General features: G+C 68.6%; 4 protein-coding genes across 5 annotated transcripts; 2 read left to right on the top strand and 2 right to left on the bottom strand.

Annotated features, from left to right (window-relative positions):
* Positions 1-254: 254 nt before the first annotated feature.
* Positions 255-5786, top strand: MARS1 (methionyl-tRNA synthetase 1). Its single transcript, XM_065753771.1, has 19 exons — positions 255-367; positions 476-566; positions 646-724; positions 796-930; positions 1013-1088; positions 1278-1602; positions 1673-1789; positions 1854-2057; positions 2497-2698; positions 2767-2841; positions 2915-3085; positions 3209-3304; positions 3498-3615; positions 3961-4174; positions 4317-4448; positions 4519-4623; positions 4703-4886; positions 4958-5029; positions 5451-5786. Exons 1-19 carry the CDS (start codon positions 265-267, stop codon positions 5784-5786), a joined length of 2835 nt encoding a protein of 944 aa, XP_065609843.1. The 5' UTR covers positions 255-264.
* A 65-nt stretch (positions 5787-5851) lies between these two features.
* DDIT3 (DNA damage inducible transcript 3) lies at positions 5852-6398 on the bottom strand. The gene has a single exon (XM_065753770.1). It carries the CDS (start codon positions 6375-6377, stop codon positions 5862-5864), a length of 516 nt encoding a protein of 171 aa, XP_065609842.1. The 5' UTR covers positions 6378-6398; the 3' UTR covers positions 5852-5861.
* Positions 6399-9105: 2707 nt separating this feature from the next.
* On the bottom strand, positions 9106-12243 carry LETMD1 (LETM1 domain containing 1). Of its 2 annotated transcripts, none has more exons than XM_065753767.1 (7): positions 12097-12243; positions 11866-11951; positions 11321-11495; positions 10420-10521; positions 9768-9920; positions 9568-9664; positions 9106-9215 (listed from the first exon to the last, which is right to left on the bottom strand). In XM_065753767.1, exons 1-7 carry the CDS (start codon positions 12157-12159, stop codon positions 9145-9147), a joined length of 747 nt encoding a protein of 248 aa, XP_065609839.1. In that variant the 5' UTR covers positions 12160-12243; the 3' UTR covers positions 9106-9144. The 2 variants fall into 2 exon arrangements, with proteins under 2 accessions (XP_065609839.1, XP_065609841.1); XM_065753769.1 differs by having other exon boundaries at positions 11866-11948.
* Positions 12244-14539: 2296 nt separating this feature from the next.
* LOC136059652 (natural resistance-associated macrophage protein 2-like) lies at positions 14540-20717 on the top strand (the record flags this gene model as incomplete). The annotated part of the gene is made up of 7 exons (XM_065753766.1): positions 14540-14799; positions 17916-18002; positions 18600-18727; positions 18926-19051; positions 19833-19952; positions 20438-20544; positions 20640-20717. Coding segments are annotated over exons 1-7 (692 nt in total), but the record flags the coding sequence as incomplete, so codon positions are not given.
* Between the last annotated feature and the right edge of the window lie 630 nt (positions 20718-21347).

Here is a 21347-nt window from a genome sequence, read left to right as displayed (position 1 = left end):
CCCGTAACCCCCCCGCGTTTCCCCGCCCCCCCCCCGCGTTTCCCCGACGTCAGCCGACGCCGACCGCGGCACCGCCGCCTCAAACATCTCGTCCGGAGCTCTCGCGAGAGCTCTCCCGCCGGATCCCCAGGAGCTCTTCCCGCGAGATCTTCGTGAGGTTCCCGCCCCACGAGAGCACGTCTCGCGAGGTTTCGCGGGAGCCCGCCGCGCGAGAGTTGGTGCGCCGCCCCGGTGCGCGCTTCCGGTTTCGTCAGCGTGGGAACCATGCGGCTGCGGCTGAGGGCGGGCGGCCCCGCGGCGCTCAAGGTGGTGGCGGCCGCGCTCCGCAGCGCCGCTCCGGTGCAGCTGTGCTGGGCCGAGCCCGGAGGTGAGGACGGGGACGGGGACGGGGACGGGAAGGGGCGAGGCCTTCCCCAGGGCCGCTCGGTCCCCCCTCCCCCCCCCCCCCGGCGCTGACGGGCGCTCCGTCCCGCAGAGCCGCCGCCGTCCGCGCTGTGCCCGCCGTGGGCCCCGGCCCTGCAGCTGGACAGCGGCGCGGTGCTCTTCTCCGCCAACGCCATCTGTCAGTGAGTGCGGGGCCGGCCCTGCGTCCGTCCGCCCGTCCGTGCCGCCGCCGTTCCCTCCCCCGCTCTCTGTGTCCCGCAGGTACTTCTTCCTGCGGCGCGGCGAGCAGCCCACCGAGCTGAGCACGCAGTGGCTGGAGTGGGAGGCCACGGAGCTGCAGGTGGGGGCGGGGGGGGGAGGGGGGGGCCGGGCCGCTTCGGGGCGCGGCGGTGACGCTCCGTGTGCCCGCAGCCCGCGGCGCTGCTGGCCCTGCACGCGCTGCTGGTGCGCGGCCGGACGGGAACGGAGGCGGCGGCGGCGCTGGGAGAACCGCTGGGCCACATCGGGCGGAGCTTGGCCGGGAGAGGCACGGCGTTCCTGGCCGGGGTGAGCGGGGCCGTCCCCCGTGCGTGTGGGCAGCGCGGGGCCGGGGCCGCCGTGGGGCACAGCTCTGCTCGTTTGTGTGCAGGACACGCAGTCGGTGGCGGATGTGGTGGTGTGGGGCACGCTGTTCCCTGTGCTCCGGGACGACGCCGTCCCGTTGGGTAAGAGCAGAGGGCCGCCCCTGCGCGCCGTGGGGCCGGGGGGCTCGGAGCTGTGGGGCTGTAGGACCGCAGGTCCTACGTCTGTGTTCTGCGGGATTTTCTTTGTGGGGACGGGGTGGGGGGAGCTGTGGCCCGGGGCTGTGTCGCTGTTAGATCGCCATCTCGTTTTGCTCCCCCGTTCCTCCCAAGCTGAGCCGCTGCGGAGCTGGTTCCGGAGCATGACGCTGTCGGACGCGTGCAGGAGTGCGGCCGACGCTGTGCTGCTGCCACAGCACCTGCAGGAGTTCGCCGCCTGCCTGCAGCAGCTGCCCCCGCCGCGCCCACCCGCGGGCGCTGAGGTGAGGGCGCGGTGGGCGCGGGTGGCACGTGGGCCGTCCGTGGGTGCTCAGCCGTGTGCTGCGCAGGAGGACGACGCAGAGCGGGCGCTGACGGAGGAGGACGTGGCAGCGGCGGTGGACGCGTGGGGCCGCGGTGCCGCTGCGCTGCCCAAACCCTGGCGGCCTCCGCATCCCGTGTGAGTGCCGCTGTGTGCGCGGGGCTCTGCGGCGCTCCGGGCCGCGCTCTGAGGGCTCCGTGTGGCGCAGGTTGCCGGTGGAGGGCGCGAGGAACGTGCTGATCACCAGCGCCCTGCCCTACGTCAACAACGTGCCTCACCTGGGCAACATCATCGGCTGCGTCCTCAGCGCCGACGCCTTCGCCAGGTGAGTGGGGGGGGGGGGGCCGTGCCCGGGGGCCGTGCCGTGCCCAACCCCCCCCCCCCCGCAGGTACTGCCGCCTGCGCAACTGGAACACGCTGTACGTGTGCGGCACCGACGAGTACGGCACGGCCACCGAGACCAGGGCGGTGCAGGAGGGGCTGACGCCGCGGGAGATCTGCGATAAGTACCACGCCGTGCACGCCGACGTCTACCGCTGGTTCCACATCTCCTTCGATTACTTCGGCCGCACCACCACAGCGCAGCAGACTGCGTGAGCATCTCTGCGGGCCGTGGGGGGAGGGCTGCAGCGCACTGCCACCCCCTGCTCCTCCCCCTCTCTGCTTCCGTAGGTCTCTTCCTATTTTCTCCTGCGGGATTTTTGGGGGAGGCTCTCCAGCACCACCGGATTTCCGCTGCTTCATTCCTTTTTCTCCCACGACTTTCTCGTGTCCCCCAGCATCCCCCGCTGCCGCTGCCTCGCTCTGTCCTCTCTTTCTGCACGGGGGGGGGGGGGTCTTCCTTTTACTGGGGGGGCAGAAGGCCTGGGGGTCCTGCTGGATTGCCATCAGCTCCCTCCTTTCTCTCCCACTGAATCCTCACGGGGGAAGGGTGACATTCCGCTTCCTTCCCTCCTCCACTCAGCATCTGTGGGCGGCCCAGGGCGCTCAGCACCGCCACTACCACCGCCCAACTGTTTCCTCTCCCCCCAGCATCTCTCAGGACATCTTCCAGCGCCTGCTGGCCCGCGGCTTCGTGCTGCAGGACACGGTGCAGCAGCTGCACTGCGCCGGCTGCCAGCGCTTCCTGGCCGACCGCTTCGTGGAGGGCGTCTGCCCCTTCTGCTCCTTCCAGGAGGCGCGCGGCGATCAGTGCGACAAGTGCGGCAAGCTGATCAACGCCGTGGAGCTGAAGGTGAGCGCGCGCACCCGCGGGCCCCGGCGGTGCCGGGCGCCGTCTGAGCCGCGGCCCTCCTGTGTCAGGCACCTCGCTGCAAGCTGTGCGGCGACAGCCCTGCGGTGCGGCCCACCCGGCACCTGTTCCTCGACCTGCCCAAGGTGAGCGTGCCCCGCTGTCGGCCGGGGGGAGGGGGGGGTGGGGGGCCGAGCGGTCACCGCGTGCTGCCCGCAGCTGGAGGAGCGGCTGCAGCCGTGGCTGGAGCACTGCTGGGCCACGGGGAACTGGACGGCCAACGCACGCTACATCACACGCTCCTGGATCCGCGACGGGCTGCGGCCGCGCTGCATCACACGGGACCTGCAGTGGGGCACGCCCGTGCCACTCGATGGCTTCCGCGACAAGGTGGGTGCTCCCGATGTGTGGGGTGGGTGAGTGCTCCCGATGTGGGGCTGGGGGGTGCTCCCGATGTGGGGTGGGCGCTGGCTGGCAGTTCCAGCCCCACTCCATCCCCCCTTTCCTCTGCAGGTGTTCTATGTGTGGTTCGATGCTCCCATCGGATATCTGTCCATCACTGCCAACTACACAGAGCACTGGGAGCGCTGGTGGAAGAACCCGCAGCAGGTTGGGGCTGGGGGGTTCGGGTCAGGCTGGGGCTGGGGGGCTCGGGTCAGGCTGGGGCTGGGGGGTTCGGGTCAGGCTGGGGCTGGGGGGCTCGGGTCAGGCTGGGGCTGGGGGGCTCGGGTCAGGCTGGGGCTGGGGGGCTCGGGTCAGGCTGGGGCTGGGGGGGCTCTGCTGACACTGCGTTCCCCCTCAGGTAGAGCTGTACAACTTCATGGCCAAAGACAACGTGCCCTTCCACAGCGTCGTGTTCCCCTGCTCGCTGCTGGGCGCCGACGACAACTACACGCTGGTCAACCACCTCATTGCCACAGGTGCCGGGGACGTGGAGGGCTTCCCGTGCCCACGGGGACGGCGCACTCAGCCCCAGCTGCTTTCACAGTGGTGATGCTGCTGGGCCCGCCGTGGGGCTGTGACAATCCTGTGGGGCTGTGACGGCTCTGTGGGGGGGCAGGATCACAGACCGCGACCGCCGTGGTGCCTTTGTGGGTCCGCAGTGGTTCTGTGGGGCTGACTGTTGTGTGGTTGCTGTGGTCATTCCTTGGGACTATAACTGCCCCGTGGGGCTGTGACGGCTCTGTGGGGCTGTGAGCGGGGGCCAGGAGCGCTCTGTGGGGCTGTGGCCACGCTATGGGCCCTGACCCCACTTCCCCCCACAGAGTACCTGAACTACGAGGACGGGAAGTTCTCCAAGAGCCGCGGCGTGGGGGTGTTCGGGGACATGGCCAAGGACACGGGCATTGCTGCCGACGTGTGGCGCTTCTACCTGCTGTACGTGCGGCCCGAGGGGCAGGACAGCGCCTTCTCCTGGGGAGACCTGATGCTGAAGAACAACTCGGAGCTACTGAACAACCTGGGCAACTTCATCAACAGGTGGGGGCGGGGGGGGGCCTGGGATCAACAGGTGGGGGCCGGGGGGGGGGGGGCTGGGATCAACAGGTGGGGGCGGGGGGGGGGGGGCTGAGCATCCGTCCCTGCGCTGCTCACAGCCATCCCTCTGTGCCCGTGTCCCCAGGGCAGGGATGTTTGTCTGCAAGTTCTTCGGAGGGGCGGTGCCCTCCATGGCGCTGACCCCGGACGACCACCGGCTCCTGGCCCGCGTCACGCTGGAGCTGCGGCAGTACCACCGCCTGCTGGAGCGCGTCCGGTGTGTGCCGGGGGGTGGAGGGGGGGTGGGCACACCCCCAGCAGCCCCTCACCCTCTGCGTCCCCCTCAGCATCCGCGATGCGCTGCGCTGCGTCCTCAACATCTCCCGCCACGGCAACCAATACATCCAAGTGAACGAGCCCTGGAAGCGCATCAAGGGCGATGAGGAGGACAGGTAGAGCCGGGGGGGGCTGGGGGGGGCGTGGGGCTGCGGGGCCAGGACGTGGTGCCCACGTGAGGGTCGTGCCCCGCAGGCGGCGTGCCGGCACCGTGACCGGCGTAGCGGTGAACGTGGCAGCGCTGCTGGCCGTGCTGGTGCAGCCCTACATGCCCGCGGTCAGCGCGGCCATCCAGGCTCAGCTCTGCCTGCCCCCGGAGTGCCTGGTGCTCGGCCACGTGTTCACCTGCACCCTCCCGCCCGGCCACCGCGTGGGCACGGTACGAGGGCGGCACCGGGGGTGGGGTGGGAGCTGGGGGGCTGCAGTGCTCAGCTTCTCCTTGGCCCCCAGGTGAGTCCGCTCTTCCAGAAGTTGGAGAGCGAGCGCATCGACGCCCTCCGCAAACGCTTCGGAGGAGGGCAGGTGAGTGGGGGCTGCTCGGCCCTTCTCCCTCTGCCTCTCGTGTTTCTGCTCCCCCCCCCCTTCCAGCCCCCAGGTCCCCAGTGGTGCTTGTCCACCGTGGCACCTCTCTGCTTCTGTTTCTCCTTCCCCAGCCCAAAGGCTGTAGTAGTGCTCCTCTGCCGTGACACTGCTGTCCCTTTCCTGGTCCTCCAGCCATACCCCCCCCCCCATAGCCCTCACCCATCCCCCTTGGCACTTTTTGTCCCTATTCCTCTCCTGGTTCTCTTTCTTCAGCCCCCAGAGCCCCCACAAATATCACTGCTCCACTGCGGTACCCCCCCACCCCTCTGCCTCTTGGGTTTCCCCTCCTTCTGTGCCCCTCTACGCAGCAGAACACAACACAGTGTGAACACCTTCCTCTTCCCCCCCTCCCCTTCCTCAGGCGAAGTCCCCCACCCCCCCCCCACCGGCAGAGCCCTCGGGGCCCTGCACAGCTCCCGCTGACCCCAACCGCATCCAGGAGCTCACAGCGCGGGTGGCCAAGCAGGTGAGCGCGGAGTTATCAGCCCCACTGTCCCCCGCTTCCCCCCGGCCCCCCCGGCCCTCATCCGACCCCCCCGGCCCTCATCCCGCACCGTCCCAGGGTGACTGCGTGCGGCGACTGAAGGCGAGCGGAGCAGAGCGGGCGCGCATCGACAGCGAGGTGGGAAAGCTGCTGGCGCTGAAACGGGAGCTGGGGCAGGCCCAGAACGCGAGCACCGGCGGCCAAAGGAACTAACACAGAGCTCACCGTGACACTGTAATAAAACGCGAACGCCGTGCCCGTGGATCAGCGCCGTGCCCCCCACCCCCGCTACGTGCGCTGGAGGCTGAGGACGCGCTCGATGAGCGCAGCCCGCGCCCGCCGCACCTCCTCGCTCAGCCGCCCGACCTCGAGCCGCAGCCGCTCGTTGTGCGCGCTCAGCTGCCGCACGCGCTGCTCTCCCGTCCGCCGCCGCTCTCCCCCCGCGCGTTTCCGCTTCGCCCCGCGCCCCACGGGCCGCCCCTCCTCCTCCTCCTCCTCCTCCTCCTCCTGCCCGGGCGGGGTCCCGCCCCGCGGGGGCGGCTCCGGCGCTGCGCTGTGCGGGTCCGGGAGCGGCGGCGGCTCCGCGCTCAGTGCCGCCCCCACCGCCTCTTCCTCCTGCGGGGACGCGGGGCGGGAGCGGTGACGGAGCTCCGTCCGTCCGTCCCCGGAGGGCCCCGCGCTGCTCACCTGCCGCGCTCCGCCGGGGCCGGGCGGCTCGAGGGGCTCCGCTGCCGCCAACAGCTCCTGCAGCTCCAGGAACCAGGCGGGCGGAGCCCCGGGCGGGGCTCCCCCAGCGGCGGCCATCGAAGGGGACTCCGGGGGATGCGACGGTGGATGGGGAGAAGCGGAGCGGGGCCGTACGCCCGACCCCCGCTACCCGCGGCTCTCACGTGTGCTGCCCGACGAGGACGCGCTTCCTTCCGGACACCTGCGGGGCGGCAGCGGGGTCGCGCTAACCCGACCCGAACCCGACCCCGACCCTCCGTGGCACGGAGCGGGGGCTCCCGAAGCACCTCCCCCGAGACCCCCCCCCACCCCACGGGAGCCCTTATCACCGGAGCCCCCGCTCGGAACCTGCCGTTCGAGCCCCCGGAGCCCCCCCGCACCTTGCCGCCCGATCCCCGATCCCCGCGGCCCCGCCCCGCCCGCTGCACTGCGCTCATCCTCCGTCGCATCGTCCTCCGCTGCTGAACCGCTCTGCGCCGCCCCTCCGCCGAACGGCGCTTTTATAACCTCCGCCGGTCGTGACGCTGAGCGAGCTTCGGCCAATCGGCGCTTCGCCACGGCGTGACGTCACGGCAAAGGTAGCCAATGAGAGTCGCGTGTGGGCGGGGCCATGGGGAGGGTGATGCAAGGGTCGGAAAGCGCGCGGCCGCCGCGCCGCTGGGGGGCGCTGCCACGCGGGAACGCCCCGCCCCCACATCTCAGTGCTCCGGGGGGGGGGGAGGGGCTCCGCTCCGTCTGTGACCGACAGCCCCTCCCCCCCAGGAGCCCCCCCCCCCCCCCCCCACCACCTCGAGCCCTTACCGCAGGAGCCCCCTCCCGGGATTTCCCGTCGCGTCCCCCGAACCCCCGTTAGAGCCCACGCCCCTGGAGCCCCTCCCCCACACGACCACCCCTTACACAGCCCCCCTCCCCAACCCGAGTGAGCGGGGGGGCGGGGCGAAAGGGGGCGATGCGAGAGGGGGCGCCGTCCGTGGGGTGGGGGCACCGAGCAGACACACCATGATATCCGCCCCGCGTCAAAGCGGCATCGGTCAAACTCAGCGCCACCGCCGGAGGGCACAGTGCCACCGACGGAGAGCTCCGCTCCCAACGCAGCGACACGAACGCAGAACTGTGACACGAACGCAGAACTGCGACACGAACGCAGAACTGCGACACGAACGCAGAACTGAGACACGAACGCAGAACTGCGACACGAACGCAAAACTGCGACACGAACGCAAAACTGCGACACGAACGCAGAACTGCGACACGAACGCAGAACTGAGACACGAACGCAGAACTGAGACACGAACGCAGAACTGAGACACGAACGCAGAACTGAGACACGAACGCAGAACTGAGACACGAACGCAGAACTGTGACACGAACGCAGAACTGAGACACGAACGCAGAACTGCGACACGAACGCAGAACTGCGACACGAACGCAGAACTGCGACACGAACGCAGAACTGAGACACGAACGCAGAACTGAGACACGAACGCAGAACTGAGACACGAACGCAGAACTGTGACCACGAACGCAGAACTGAGACACGAACGCAGAACTGCGACACGAACGCAGAACTGCGACACGAACGCAGAACTGCGACACGAACGCAGAACTGAGACACGAACGCAGAACTGAGACACGAACGCAGAACTGAGACACGAACGCAGAACTGAGACACGAACGCAGAACTGCGACACGAACGCAAAACTGCGACACGAACGCAAAACTGCGACACGAACGCAGAACTGCGACACGAACGCAGAACTGAGACACGAACGCAGAACTGAGACACGAACGCAGAACTGAGACACGAACGCAGAACTGAGACACGAACGCAGAACTGTGACACGAACGCAGAACTGAGACACGAACGCAGAACTGCGACACGAACGCAGAACTGAGACACGAACGCAGAACTGTGACACGAACGCAGAACTGCGACACGAACGCAGAACTGAGACACGAACGCAGAACTGCGACACGAACGCAAAACTGCGACACGAACGCAGAACTGAGACACGAACGCAGAACTGCGACACGAACGCAGAACTGAGACACGAACGCAGAACTGAGACACGAACGCAGAACTGTGACACGAACGCAGAACTGAGACACGAACGCAGAACTGTGACACGAACGCAGAACTGAGACACGAACGCAGAACTGAGACACGAACGCAGAACTGAGACACGAACGCAGAACTGAGACACGAACGCAGAACTGAGACACGAACGCAGAACTGAGACACGAACGCAGAACTGAGACACGAACGCAGAACTGAGACATGAACGCAGAACTGAGACACGAACGCAGAACTGAGACACGAACGCAGAACTGAGACATGAACGCAGAACTGAGACACGAACGCAGAACTGAGACATGAACGCAGAACTGAGACACGAACGCAGAACTGTGACACGAACGCGGCACTCGAGGGCGTAAACTCAAAACGCTGGCGACGCCGACGCGGCACTCGGTGACATTGGGTCCAACCCCAACGTCACCGCCACCCAACGCAGCACCGGCAGCGCTCAGCGGACTCCGGCTCCGAAATGGGGGTGTGCGCACAGCCCCCCACCGCCGTGTGGGGCGGGGCTGACCCCACGGAGCGAAGCACGGGGACCCCTCCTCAGTCCGACGCTCAGAGCGGAGCTCAGCCCCTCCGGGGGGGTTGTAGGGTCAGGGGGACACCCGTTCCCCCCCATATTATATACAAATAAAGTGCTACAGTGACTGCGGGGAATGCTCAGAGCCCCGAGGGGACACAGCGCCGGCCGCCACCCGCTGCTCAGCCCCACAGAGCCCCCCCTGCGGGGTGGGGGGCACAGGGCTCAGTGGGGTCAGCGTTTCCTCACTTCTCAGCTCCGGTGAAGTTGAGGGACAGCAGCACCATGCTGTTGGCCAGCAGGGACACCTCGGAGGCTGCAATGCGAGGGGGGGGGGAGGCTGAGGGGGTCATGTGTCCCCCATCTCCCCCCCCCCCCAAACCCCCCGGGTCGGTTTCATATTCCCCAGTGCCGTGGGGGCTCCGTCTGCCACAGCACAGTACCCACAGGGAACCCCTCCCTCAAAGCGCTCTTGTCCAGGAGGACAAAGCCTGATGGGGGGGGAGAGGGGGATGGGAAGGTCCTGAAATAGCACAGGACCACAGCATGGTTGGGGGTGGAAGGATCCTCGCAGCCCCCCCACCCCCACCCCCAGCTGCCCTCAGCCCCCCCCCCCCATGGCACAGAACTGCCCCCAGCCCTCCCGTGGCCCGGGGCCGCCCGCACACCTTGCAGCACGCAGCTCAGCCGCAGCCACTGCTCCAGCCACGCTCTGCACTGCGCCGCGCTCAGCGCCGCGGGGTTCAGCCCCCGCAGGTAGCACGCCTGGGAACGCGGGGGACGGAGGGGGGGGGGAGGTCAGCACCCAAAATTCCCCACTGTGGGATGAGGGAGGGGGCCGGGACCCCCCCAGCTCAGCCTCTCTCACCGCTCTGAGCTCCTCCTCGGAGAGCTGTGCCAGGCCCAGGCGTGCCAGTGCGCGGTCCAAGTGCTGCAGCTCCAGGAGATGGGAGCGCAGGCGGCGCCGCAGGAGAACGGCGGGCAGCAGTGGGGTCAGGAACAGCACCCGGCCCAGCGCCCGCTGCGGGGCGGCACGTGGGGGGCAGTGAGACATGGGGCGGGGCACGGAGCACGCGTGGGGGGCAGTGAGACACGGGGCGGGGCACGGAGCACACGTGGGGGGCAGTGAGACATGGGGTGGGGCACGGAGCACACGTGGGGGGCAGTGAGACATGGGGCAGGGCACGGAGCACGCGTGGGGGGCAGTGAGACACGGGGCGGGGCACGGAGCACACGTGGGGGGCAGTGAGACATGGGGTGGGGCACGGAGCACACGTGGGGGGCAGTGAGACATGGGGCAGGGCACGGAGCACACGTGGGGGGCAGTGAGACACGGGGCGGGGCACGGAGCACACGTGGGGGGGTGGGCACAGAGTGCAGATTGGATGGGACAGAGGGCATGGCACAGAGCCGGGTATGGAGCACGGGACGGTACACAGCACAGAGTGGGGCACGGAGCAGTGGGATGTGGGGTGGGACGTGGGGTGGGACGTGGGGTGGGACGTGGGGTGGGCACTCACCACGTGCACCGCCCGCAGCTCGCTCAGCTGCAGCTCCGGCCTCGAGAACAACGGCTGCACCGCACACAGCTCCGCCACGCGGGGATGGCGGCCACACTGCACCTGCACAGCACAGCACAGAACAGTACAGCACAGCACTGAACAGTACAGCACAGAACTGTACAGCACAGCACAGCACAGCACAGCACTGCACAGCACAGCATAGTACAGCACTGAACAGTACAGCACTGAACAGTACAGCACAGCACAGTACAGCACTGCAGAGCACAGCACAGTACAGCACAGCACAGCACAGCACAGCACTGCACTGCACAGCACAGCACTGCAGAGCACAGTACAGTACAGCACTGAACAGTACAGCACAGAACTGTACAGCACAGTACAGCACAGCACAGTGTGTGGGGGCTGCAGACTGATAATGGGACAGGGATGGGAACTGCTAATGGGATGGGATGGTGAGGGGTGTGGAGGTGGGATGGGGATGGGAAGGGCATGGCTGTGGGGTGGGGAAGGACAACGGGACAAGGATGGGGATGGGGAGAGGGCTGGGAGAGGATGGAGGTGGGGTAGGGGTGAGGACCGATAATGGGGAAAGGTTTAAAGAAGGGGATGGGGATTGACAATGGGACAGGGATGGGGACAGGATGGAAATGGGAGTGGGGATGGGGAAGGGGATAGAGAAAGGGTGAGGACTGATAATAGGAGAGGGGTGGGAATGGGGAGGAGGATGAGGGTGGGATGGGGACGGGAGGGAAACGACAGGAATAGGAACGGAGAGGGGATGGGGACTGCTAACGGGAAAGGGATGAGGATGAGGAGTGGGTGGGACGGAAATGAGGGTGGGGACGGGACGGGCTGAGGACGGGGTGTAGGTGGGACGAGAACGGGGTGCGGACCCCACCTCGGCACAGAGCTCCCGCAGCCGGGGCTCGGGCAGGGAGCGCGCGGCCGTGGCCAGGCAGCGCAGCACGGCGGGGTACGCGGCACGGCGCGCGGCGTGGTACGCGGCACCGAAGTCACACTGCTGCCGCGGCGTCCAGAAGTGACGGATCAGAAACTGCCGGGGGAAGAAGTACCTGCGGGGGGAGAGGAGCGATGGGGGGGATGGGAGGGACAGAGGGGCGGAGAGGGGCACGAGAGGGGCAGAGATAGGCAGGGGAGGCATGAGAGGGGCAGAGAGGGGTACGGGGGGACAGGAAGGGCGGAAGAGGAGGGGAGGGGCGGGGGGGGCACAGCAGGGGCAGGGGGGCACAGGAGGGACACGGAGTGGATGGGGCGGGCACAGACGGCCCATTAAACTTCCAGGCTGTATTTACAGCTCCAGAAACAATTGCTACAATCAGAAGGAGCACCATCGGTGCTGGGGGGCGGAGAGGGGGGTGTTGGGGGGCACCGGTTTGGGCGCAGTGGGGGAGGTGGGGTTGGGTGGGCAGGCACACAGCTCACATCAGCAGCAGGACCAGGAAGTTGGCGAAGGGTGGAACGGCGATGAGAGCGACGGGGACGGCCTTGAGGACATCCCTGCGGAACTGCTGAGCAGAGACGAACCGTCAGGAATCCGGGCTGACCCCCAGCACACAGCGCCCCGATCCCCCTCCCCCCCACCCCCAAAGCTCAGGGCCGGGGTCGCTCCCACGGGGGTCCCGCCCCCCACGACCCCGCTCCTTTCCCACGCACCTGCCGCAGCCGCTCCATGTCCCTGTAGTGCAGCTGAGCGGCGCTCAGCCCCTCCTGGGCCATCCTCTGCCGGATCCTCCGCACCTCCCTGGCATCGGCCAGCAGCGCCTCGAGCCCTGCGGGGCACACGTGGCACCGAGAGCCCCCCCCACCGGGAGAGCCCCCCCACCAGGAGAGCCCCCCCACCGTGACAGCCCCCCCACCGTGACAGCCCCCCCCACCGCTGAGAGCCCCACAACGTGACAGCCCCCCCCACCGTGAGTGCCCCCCCCACCTTGACAGCCCCCCCCCACTGTGACAGCCCCTCCCCCCCGTGACAGCCCCCCCCCCATGACAGCCCCCCACCGTGACAGCCCACCCCACCGTGACAGCCCCCCCCCCGTGACAGCCCCCCACCGTGACAGCCCCCCCCCCCGTGACAGCCCCCCCCACCGTGACAACCCCCCCAACCGTGACAGCCCCCCCCCGTGACAGCCCCCCCGCGGTGCCGCACTTCACCTGTGCTGAAGGTGCAGTGCAGGGCGTAGACGCGGGGGAAGCTGCGCTGCAGGAAGTGTTCGTAGCGGCCGCGGAGCCACCGCGCGCACAGCGCCCAGCGGGAGCTCGCCCTGGGGGGCACGGAGCGGGGGAGGGGCGGTCAACGGCGGCCGGCAGGGGGCTGCTCTGCAGGCTGCTCGGCCCAAAGGGCTGCGGCTGATATTCGGGACCGCGGAGGGATCTGTGGGGGTCGCAGGTGGCGGCTGGAGGGGCACGGCCGATAGCTGGGGGTCCCAAGTGGGTCTAACTGATACCCGGGGGTCTGAGGGGGTCCACAGCCAACGCCCGGAGGTCTCAGCCAATACCCGGGGGTCCATATTCGGTACCCGGGGAGTTTGGGGGGGGCACAATCGATACCGGGGGTTCTGAAGGTGGTCCACGCCCCACACATGGAGGTCTCGGCCAACATTCGGGGGGTCCGGGTGGGGTTCCGCGGCCGTTGCCCAGGAGCTCCGCGCCACGGGGCTGGGGGGGGGAGGGGGGTCCACGGGCGGTACCCGGGGGTCTCAAGGGGTCCACGGCCCCCAAGGGGTCTCGGCTGGGGGTCCGTGGCCGATACCTGGGGGGTCTATGGACGGCACCCGAGGGACCCACGGCCGTTACCGCGGGGTGGGTGACACCTTTGGGGCGCTGAGGACGGAGGACCACGAGCACCAAGGGGGGGGGGGGGGGTCTCAGGGGACCCCGCAGCCGCTCTGGATGTCCCGGAGGCTGCGGGCCCACCCTCGGGCGCAACCGCGGGGCCCCACGTTCGGTCCCGGCGCTCCGGGGAAGGTCCCACGCGCGACCGCCCCACGTCCCCGCCCCGCCCCGTTCACCTCAGCGCCGTCAGGAGGGGCGGCGCGGGACCCCACGGCCGCAACGCCGCACAGCGGCCCACCCTGCACAGCGCCATCTTGGCGGCGGCACACGTGACCGGAGGCGGCGGCACACGTGACCGGAGGCGGCGCCCCCACGTGACCGGGCGCGGCGCGGCGCGGGTCAGCGCTGCTCAGCCCCTCCCCCGCTGTCCCCCCGGGGCTCCCGCTCCGCCCCTCCTGGAGGTGCTCTGCGGTTCCCGGCCCGGCGGAGCCCATCGCCGCCCCCCCCGCGCTGGGACCCGGAGGAGGGACGCGAGCGGAGCAGCGCTGCCGCGGCTGCACGGAGCGGGGCTGCACTGAGGAGCACCGAGCGCGCGTTCATTGCGCCCTTCCCGGCCGAGCGCGCGCAGAGCGTCCCGGGGATGAAGGCCGCTCGTCCTCCTCGCGGTGCGCTTTTCACCCCAGTGCAGCTCGGGGAAGTCAGCCGCTCCCATCCGGTTCCCGCTGGCCGTGGCTCTGCAGTTCTTCGCTCCCATTGTCTCGCCCTCCCTGTCCCAGGCGGTGCCCTCAGCAGTCTCTCTTCCCTTACCCGGATCCATCCTCTTACCCCGATCAGCAGAGGGGAGCATCCCCCCCCACCCCCCCTTTGGCCGCCGGAGCACGCTGCTGCCCCGTGATGTCCCCGTGCTCCACCACCGGCCAACTCTTGGTCAACCTCATGGCCGCCATTGGTCCTCGTGGCCACCGGGACGCGCTGACGGCCCACGGCCAACCACCGCACCGCCGCCTCACGAGCCCGGGGGTGCGCGCAGCCCCCACCCCGATGGCCCCCCGTGACCCCCCCCATTCCCCTCTCCCCTCCCCAGCCCAACCCCGCCCCACACCAACCCCATCCTGCGCGTGGGGACGGTCACGCACTGCTCTCCCCGTACGTGCCCGCCGCCCGCGGGAGCGCGCTCAGCACTCCGTTATCAAGCAGTGCCGCGGCCCTTCGGCACGTCCCGGAGCCGGGGGTTATCGCCCCACAGCCGCGGGCTTTGGGCCGCCGATATCCGCCCCATTGATCCGGATAAGGGCTTATCAGCGCCGCGCGCAGCGGTGCCCGTTTGGGGTAATCGGGGGAACAGCGCGGAGGGGCAGAGTCCACGACCCGCGCTAATTACGGCCGCACTGTTAACGAGGACAGAGGCGATAAGGGGTCGGGGCGCACATCAAAGCCGTTCGGGGGGCAACAGGCGGCCCCGCGCGCCCCCGGGGACTCTGCCCACGGGTGGGGACCGCGCTTATAGGGCGGCGGGGACGGAGGGGACGCGGAGCACCATGCCTGGGGAGCAGAGCACGGAGCCCCGCACCGCCCCGCACATGGGTGAGGGCCCCGCGCTCCCGGTGTGGGCGGCTTTGGGCTTTGCGGGATGGTTTTTGCGGGTTTGGGTCCTTCGGGGCAATGCTCTTCGGCTCTTTTATTTTGGGGGGTGGTATTTCTCCGGTCTGAGCTCTCGGGGAGAGTTTCAGCCCAAGTTCTCATGGGAGGTGATGGAGAATCAATGTTTCCCTGATGGAACAGGGCAGGAATTTTAGCAGGATCCCCCAAAAAGGCATTTGGTCCCAATAGGAGCGCGCTGCGCGGCGAGCAGGGACGGCCCGAGCGGTCCCGAGCCGAGCGGCGCCGGAAGGGCCCGAGCGGTCCCGAGCCGAGCGGCGCCGGAAGGGCCCGAGCGGTCCCGAGCCGAGCGGCGCCGGAAGGGCCCGAGCGGTCCCGAGCCGAGCGGCGCCGAAAGGACCCGAGCGGTCCCGAGCCGAGCGGCGCCGGAAGGGCCCGAGCGCTCCCGAGCCGAGCGGGTCTGAGTGAACCCAGCGGATCCGAATGGAACCGAGCGCTGCCGAGAGCTCCCGAATGGAGTTCCGGTAGCCGAAATGCTCCGGGCGCCGCCGAATTCTTCCGAACTTTCCCGAGCGCGGTCGGACCGGCGCAGTGTGGCGGCGGCGCTGGGAATGCGGCGGCGTTGGGCGGGAGCGGGGGCGGCGGTGAGCGGACGTGGGGGGGGGAGGGGACACCGGAGGGTCCCCAGGGCCGCGGGGGGGTCCTTGGGGGTCGCAGGGAGGGCTGGGAGGGGCTGGGGGAGGGGCGTCCGGGAGAGTGTTATGGAGGGCGGTGTGCGGGGTCCTGCAAGCACCGGGAGTCTGCGAGGGGCGGGGGAGGGGCGGAGGGGGGGGGCTCCGGGGGTCCCCGCGGTGCCGTGGGACTCGGGTGCCCCCCCCCCACGTGGGGACAGACGGGGTCCGCTGCCCTCAGCCCCGCAGCGCTGCCCCTCCCCCACGTCCCCGTGACCTCAGTGTCACCACCGCCGCGATGTCACTGCAACTGATGCTTCTGTGACCCCGATGTCACCGGGACCCCAATGTCCCCATAACTCCAGTGTCACTGTGACCCCGGCATCACCACAGCCCCGATGTCCCCATGACACCAGGGTCACCACGACCGTGACATCCCCGTGACCCCAACATCACCGTGACCCCAATGTCACTGCAACCATGACACCACCGCACCCCCAACGCGACCGTGATGCGCTCAGTGACCCCAGCGCTCCCCCCCCCCTCAGCATTTTGGGGCCACGTGGCCGTTCCCGGGGATCACGGGGCACTCACACCACAGCTCAGTGCCGGGAATTGGTGGCGGTGCTGGGAACGGCCCCGGGCTGAGAGCCACCAGCAGAGGGGCGAGGGGCTGAGAGGGAGAGGAGCGCTGAGGAGGAGGAGGGTCCGGGGGTCCTGGTGGCCACGAAGGCCGATGGACCGCGAGCTGACCAACACGGGGTGACCGTGAGCGAGCACTGTGCCCCAGTGGCCAATGGTGGCCAAGAGGTTGGCCAAGAGCTGGCCCAGCGTTGAACAGAGGGTGGCTGTGAGCCAGCAGTGTGCCCCGGTGGCCACGGTGGACAGCAGGTTGACCAGGAGCTGGCCATCGGTTGAACACACGGTGACCGCGACTGAGCAGTGTCCCCCAGCGGCCGCAATGGCCGGTGGTGGCCAAGAGGTTGGCCAGGAGTTGGCCAATGGTTGAGCGTTCCGGTGACCAGCAGCCATCAGTGTGCCCCGGCGGCCACGATGGCCGGTGGGTCCCTGGGGGCAGAGCACAGAGCACCCGGCAGCATGGGGCGGGGGCTGGGGGTTTCCTGAACGCAGAAGGGTGTGCGGGGCCGCGGCTGAGCCCTGCCCATCACGAGGGCGGCGGGGTTGGCACTGGGAGGCACTGGGAGCCCTCGGGGGATGGGGCGGCGGTGGCCGCCGGCATCCAGGGCGCATTCCACCGCCCAGAGCCCTCGGCGCTGTTTGCTGAGCGCAATCGGCAAACCACGACAACGGGCGCTCCCAGTGCTCCCAGTTTGCATTGTTCAGCCCGAGGTCAGCGCTCAGTGCCCTCGCTTTGTTTGCACAGATGGGCGGAGGTGGTACCCGCTGTGCGGCTCTGTCACGGTGTTGTTCTGTCACGGTGTTGTGGTTCCACTGTCACGGTGTTGTGGTGCCAGCTGTGCTTCTATCACAGTGACGGCCCCGGTTCCATCACAGCATTGCAGTGTCGGCTGTGTTTCCGTTGTGGTGTTGTGGTGTTGTGATATTGTGGTGTTGTGTTGCGGTGTTGCAGTGTTGTGATATTGTGGTGTTGTGATGTTGTGATATTGTGGTGTTGTGGTGTTGCGGTGTTGTGATATTGTGGTACTGCGATGTTGCGGTGTTGTGGTGTTGCAGTGTTGTGATGTGGTGGTGTTGTGTTGTGATGTTGCGGTGTTGTGGTGTTGCAGTGTTGTGATGTTGCAGTGTTGTGATGTTGCGGTGTTGTGATATTGTGATGTTGTGGTGTTGCAGTGTTGCGGTGTTGCGGTGTTGTGATGTTGCGATGTTGTGGCGTTGCGGTGTTGTGATGTTGTGGTGTTGCAATGTTGTGGCGTTGCGGTGTTGTGGTGTTGCGGTGTTGCGGTGTTGTGGTGTTGTGATGTTGTGGTGTTGCGGTGTTGTGATGTTGTGGTGTTGTGGTGTTGCGGTGTTGCGGTGTTGTGATGTTGTGGTGTTGCAATGTTGTGGCGTTGCGGTGTTGTGGTGTTGTGATATTGTGATGTTGCGGTGTTGCGGTGTTGTGGTGTTGTGTTGTTGCGGTGTTGCGGTTCCGGGCACCCGCAGGTGACGTCATCAGCAGTGGCCGCCCGTTTCCCCCCGCGCCCAACGCGGGTTCGGATCCCGCGCGGTCGAACTGCGGGCGGTGTTTCTGCGTCGCTGCGCAGCGCTGTGGGGCGGTGGTCGTGGTCTCCGGGTGCGGTGCGCGGGCACCGCGCGCTGCCCCCCCCGCCCCTCCCCCACCGGCACTGCCCCGCGTGCCCCATAAGGGCGCGGTGTTGCAGCCCGGCTTTCACAACCGCTGCGTTCCGGCCAGGTGCTGCTCCCCTCCCCCCGCTGCCCCATAACCCCCTCCCCCCCCTCTCATTGCAGCCGACGGAGCCCCTTTAGAGCCCCTCCCGGGCCACGAGCAGCGCTCGGCCATGGGGCCGCCCTACACCGACCTCACGGCGTCCGACGGTGAGTGGCACAGCCCGGCCCCACATCACAGAAACGGGGCTCTGCCCCACTTCTCTGTCCCATAACTCTGCCTCACATGTCCGCCCCACATCCCTCCCCAACGTCTCTCTCTGCCCCACATGCCTCACCCACATCTGCCTCGTGTCTCTGCCCCACATCTCTCCGTGCCCCACGTGTCACGGGGGGAGCACAGCCCACCCAGCCCGGCCGGACCAGCCGGACCAGCTCAGCTGTGACCCCGTTGTGCAAAGCGCTGCGGGGGGGGAGGGGCGCGGCAGGAGGAGCAAAGCCGGGAACCGCTCCTGTGCCGCTCACACCGCTCACACTCACACTGCTCACACTCACTGCACTCACTCACACTGCTCACACTCACACTGCTCACACTGCTCACACTCACACCGCTCACACTCACACTGCTCACACTCACCGCTCACACTCACTGCTCACACTCACCCCACGCTGCGCTCAATGGCACAGGCACAGAGCAGTGAGTGCTCCCGGGGGAGTGGGGGATGTGGGGGGAGGGGGGGGGGTCCTCCCGAGCCGCCCCAGCGCCGCCTCCCGTGGGGTCCTCACTGCTCCCCCCCCCCCCGGCAGAGGACGGCTCCGTGGGGGGCGGCGCGGTGTCGGGCAGCAGGAACCCCCTGCAGCCGCTGCACGGGGAGGACGAGGAGCCCTTCACCACGTACTTCGACAGCAAAATCCCCATCCCCGACGATGAGACGGTGGGTGCGCCCCTCCCCCCCCACCCCCCCCCAAACTCAGTGTGAAATTGAGGCGGAGCAAAGGGCTCTGTGATGCTCCGGGGGTCCGCGGTGCTCCCGGGGGTCCGCTCTCCCGGGGGTCCCCTCTGGTCCCGGGGGTCCCCTCTGGTCCCGGGGGTCCGCGGTGCTCCCGGGGCTGAGGCGCCGCCCCCCCCGCAGCACTCGTGCTTCAGTTTCCGCAAGCTGTGGGCCTTCACCGGGCCGGGATTCCTCATGAGCATCGCGTACCTGGACCCCGGCAACATCGAGTCCGACCTGCAGTCCGGGGCCGTGGCGGGGTTCAAGGTGTGCGGGGGGAGGGAGAAGGGGTTGGGGTCGGGGCTGGAGGGTTTGGGGTCGTGATGGGGGGGTTGGGGTCGGGGTAGGAGGGGTTGGGGTCAGGAAAAGGGATTGGGGTTGGGGCTGGAAGAGTTGGGGTCAGAAGGAGGGGTTGGGAAAGGAGGGGTTGGGGCAGGAGGGGTTGGGGTCACGATGGGGGAGTTGGGGTCAGGAGAAGGGGTTGGGGTCACGATGGGGGGGGTCGGGGTCAGGAGAAGGGGTTGGGGTCGAGATGGGGGGGTTGGGGTCAGGAGAAGGGGTTGGGGTCAGGAAAAGGGATTGGGGTCGAGATAGGGGGGTTGGGGTCGGGGTAGGAGGGTTTAGGGGTCAGAAGGAGGGGTTGGGGTCGAGATGGGGGATTGGGGTTGGGGTTGGAGGGGTTGGGGTCGGTCCAGGAGGGCTTAAGGGCAGGGCAGGAGAAGTAGGGTCAGGGTAGAAAGGCTTAGGGCCATGGCAGGAGGGTTTGGGATTGGGGTGAGAGGATTTAGGGACAGGGCAGAGGGGTGAGGGTGAGGGTTTAAGGTTGGGGCAGGAGGGTCTGGGGTCCGGCCTGGGGGCCCAGGGTCGCGGCAGGAGGGCTTAGGGTGGGCGTAGAAAGGCTCAGGGTCAGGGCAGAAGGGATCGGTTTAGGGCTGGGGCGGGAGGGTTTAGGGCCGGGGCGGGAGGGTTTAGGGCCAGGGCGGGAGGGTGAGCGCAGGCGGGGGTCGGGGTGGCCGTGCTGGGGTGCCCACGCGGAGCTGTCCCGCAGCTGCTGTGGGTGCTGCTGTTGGCCACGGCCATCGGGCTGCTGCTGCAGCGCCTGGCGGCGCGGCTCGGCGTGGTGACCGGGCTGCACCTGGCAGAGGTGTGCCACCGCCAGTACCGCAAGGTGAGCGGCACAGCCCCCCCTCCCCGCGGCTGCTCACCCCCTCCCCCCCTCATTGCTGCGTGCTGCTGCTCACGGCCCCCCCCCCCCCCCCACCTTCTCCTCCCCCCCCATTCCTGCATGGCACCACTCCCCCCTCCCCACTTTGTGTCCCCCTCCCCGTGATTTCAGAGCACGTCTCGCAGCCCCCCCCGCCCCCCCAGCACTGCATGGCACTGCGCACAGCCCCCCCCCCCGTCCCAGCCCACCCCCCCCCCCAGCACTGCATGGCACTGCGCACAGCCCCCCCCCCGTCCCAGCCCACCCCCCCCCCCCAGCACTGCATGGCACTGCGCACGGCCCCCCCGTCCCATTCTCCCCCCCTCTCAGAGCTGCACTGCTCCCCCCTCTCAGTTCTGTGTTGTGCCACTCTCGGCCCACTCCTCATGCCCCCCCCCAGCACAGCTCGCAGCCCCCCCTCCCCCCACTGAGCGCTCTCTGCCCCCCAGGCCCCGCGGATCATCCTGTGGCTGATGGTGGAGCTCGCCATCATCGGCTCCGACATGCAGGAGGTGATCGGCTCCGCCATCGCCATCAACCTGCTGTCCGTGGGGAGGTGAGCGCTGCTCCGTGGGGCCGGGAAACGGGGTGATTCCGGGGGGGGGGGGGGAGGGGGGCGGCCCCACTGCTGACACCCACACCCACCTGCAGGATCCCGCTGTGGGGCGGCGTACTCATCACCATCGCAGACACCTTCGTCTTCCTCTTCCTCGACAAATACGGTCAGCGGTGCCATGGGGGAACTGCGGGGTGGGGGGGGGATACTGGGGGGTGGGGGGCGATACTGGGGGGGTTGGGGGGGGATATTGGGGGGCTGGGGGGGGATACTGGGGGGTGGGGGGGGATACTGGGATGTGTGGGGGGATACTGGGATGTGGGGGGGATACTGGGGGTGGGGGGGGATACTGGGGGGTGGGGGGATACTGGGATGTGGGGTGGATACTGGGATGTGGGGGGGATACTGGGGGGTGGGGGGGATACTGGGATGTGGGGGGGGATACTGGGGGGTGGGAGGGGATACTGGGATGTGGGGTGGATACTGGGATGTGGGGGGGGGATACTGGGATGTGGGGTGGATACTGGGATGTGGGGGGGGATACTGGGGGTGGGGGGGATACTTGGGGGTGGGGGGAGATACTGGGGGGTGGGGGGGATATTGGGATGTGGGGGGGGATATTGGGGGGTGGGGGGGATACTGGGGGGTGGGGGGATACTGGGATGTGGGGGGGGATAGTGGGATGTGGGGGGGATACTGGGAGGTGGGGGGGATACTGGGATGTGGGCGGGGATAGTGGGGGGTGGGGGTGAATGTTGGGGTCCGGGGGTGGGTGTGGGTCCGGTGGGGCGCGGTGCGCTGAT

This window comes from Cyrtonyx montezumae, unplaced genomic scaffold (genome assembly GCF_038088225.1).
Source record: "Cyrtonyx montezumae isolate F1298 unplaced genomic scaffold, pur_monq_1.0 scaffold_80, whole genome shotgun sequence".
Taxonomy (NCBI): Eukaryota; Metazoa; Chordata; class Aves; order Galliformes; family Odontophoridae; genus Cyrtonyx; species Cyrtonyx montezumae.
The sequence above is the reverse complement of the archived record's forward strand: the minus strand, read 5'-3'. Positions and strand labels throughout refer to the sequence as shown.

Bases quoted from the DNA above. Each gene is read 5' to 3' on its own strand.
- LETMD1 (XM_065753767.1), bottom strand. From the start codon at position 12,159: ATGGCCCAGGAGGGGCTGAGCGCCGCTCAGCTGCACTACAGGGACATG. The intron at 11,952-12,096 runs GTGCGTGGGAAA...GTCTCTGCTCAG, and splicing joins ACATGGAGCGGCTGCGGCAG to CAGTTCCGCAGGGATGTCCT. The intron at 10,522-11,320 runs GTGGGGTCCGCA...TGTGCTGTGCAG, and splicing joins TGCGGGAGCTCTGTGCCGAG to GTGCAGTGTGGCCGCCATCC.
- DDIT3 (XM_065753770.1), bottom strand. From the start codon at position 6,377: ATGGCCGCCGCTGGGGGAGCCCCGCCCGGGGCTCCGCCCGCCTGGTTC.
- MARS1 (XM_065753771.1), top strand. From the start codon at position 265: ATGCGGCTGCGGCTGAGGGCGGGCGGCCCCGCGGCGCTCAAGGTGGTG. The intron at 1,603-1,672 runs GTGAGTGCCGCT...CGTGTGGCGCAG, and splicing joins TGGCGGCCTCCGCATCCCGT to GTTGCCGGTGGAGGGCGCGA. The intron at 3,616-3,960 runs GTGCCGGGGACG...TTCCCCCCACAG, and splicing joins CAACCACCTCATTGCCACAG to AGTACCTGAACTACGAGGAC.